The 870-nt window shown below is 65.7% G+C and overlaps 1 protein-coding gene across 1 annotated transcript in view; it reads left to right on the top strand.

Moving 5' to 3' along the window:
- The window catches only part of LOC104133198 (RAP1 GTPase activating protein), an 8,561-nt gene that overhangs the window by 3,123 nt on the left and 4,568 nt on the right, over positions 1–870 (top strand). Inside the window, exon 9 of the mRNA XM_035901878.1 lies at positions 770–848. Coding sequence (XP_035757771.1) covers positions 770–848 — 79 coding nt within the window. The remainder of the gene's footprint in view (positions 1–769; positions 849–870) is intronic.

Raw genomic sequence — 870 nt, 5'->3', positions numbered from 1 at the left:
CTACAAGGCCGAGAAGTTCGCCAAGCTGGAGGTGGGTGCAGGTGTGGGTGCTGAGCCATGGGGGTGCTGAGGGTGCCGGGCATCTGGAGGGTGCGCCTGCAAGGGGGCTGGGCATGCCGTGGGGCCCGTGGGAGCTGGGCACAACGTGGGTGCTGTGCATGTGGGGTGGTACATGCCATGGGTTCTGTGCATGCAATGGGGCTTGTGCTTACTGTGGGTGCTGTGCCTGCAGCAGGGCTGTGGGTGCTGTGGATGGGGGGGCTGCAGGGCTGTGGGGTTGTGGATGCTGTGGATGCTGTGGATGCTGCAGATGTGGGTGCTGTGGGGCTTCAGATGTGGGTGCTGTGGGGTCGTGGATGTGGGTGCTGAGGTGCTGTGGGTGCTGCAGGGCTGTGGGTGCTGTGGATGCAGGGGCTGTGGATGTGGGTGCTGTGCCTGCAGCAGGGCTGTGCATGCTGCGGGACACACGTCTGCAGTGGGTGCTGTGCCTGTTAGTGGGGTCCGTGCCTGCAGCAGGGCTGTGGGTGCTGTGGATGCAGGGGCTGTGGATGTGGGTGCTGTGCCTGCAGCAGGGCTGTGCATGCTGCGGGACACACGTCTGCAGTGGGTGCTGTGCCTGTTAGTGGGTTCCGTGCCTGCAGCAGGGCTGTGGGTGCTGTGCATGCCATGGGTGCTGCACATGCGGCGGGGCTGCGCGTGTGGGTGCTGTGGACAATGTGGGGGCTGCGCGTGTGGGTGCCGCATACACCAGGTGCTGCGCATGGTGCAGGTGCTGTGCCTGCAGCGATGCTGTGCACGTGTGTGCCGCGTACACCGGGTGCTCTCTGCGTGGGTGCTGTGCACCCTGGGTGCTGCTGTGCATGGGGGGGG

The sequence above is a fragment of the Egretta garzetta genome, unplaced genomic scaffold, assembly GCF_000687185.1.
Source record: "Egretta garzetta isolate BGI_Z169 unplaced genomic scaffold, ASM68718v1 scaffold69, whole genome shotgun sequence".
NCBI lineage: Eukaryota > Metazoa > Chordata > Aves > Pelecaniformes > Ardeidae > Egretta > Egretta garzetta.
This window is presented reverse-complemented; position numbering and strand designations above follow the sequence as displayed.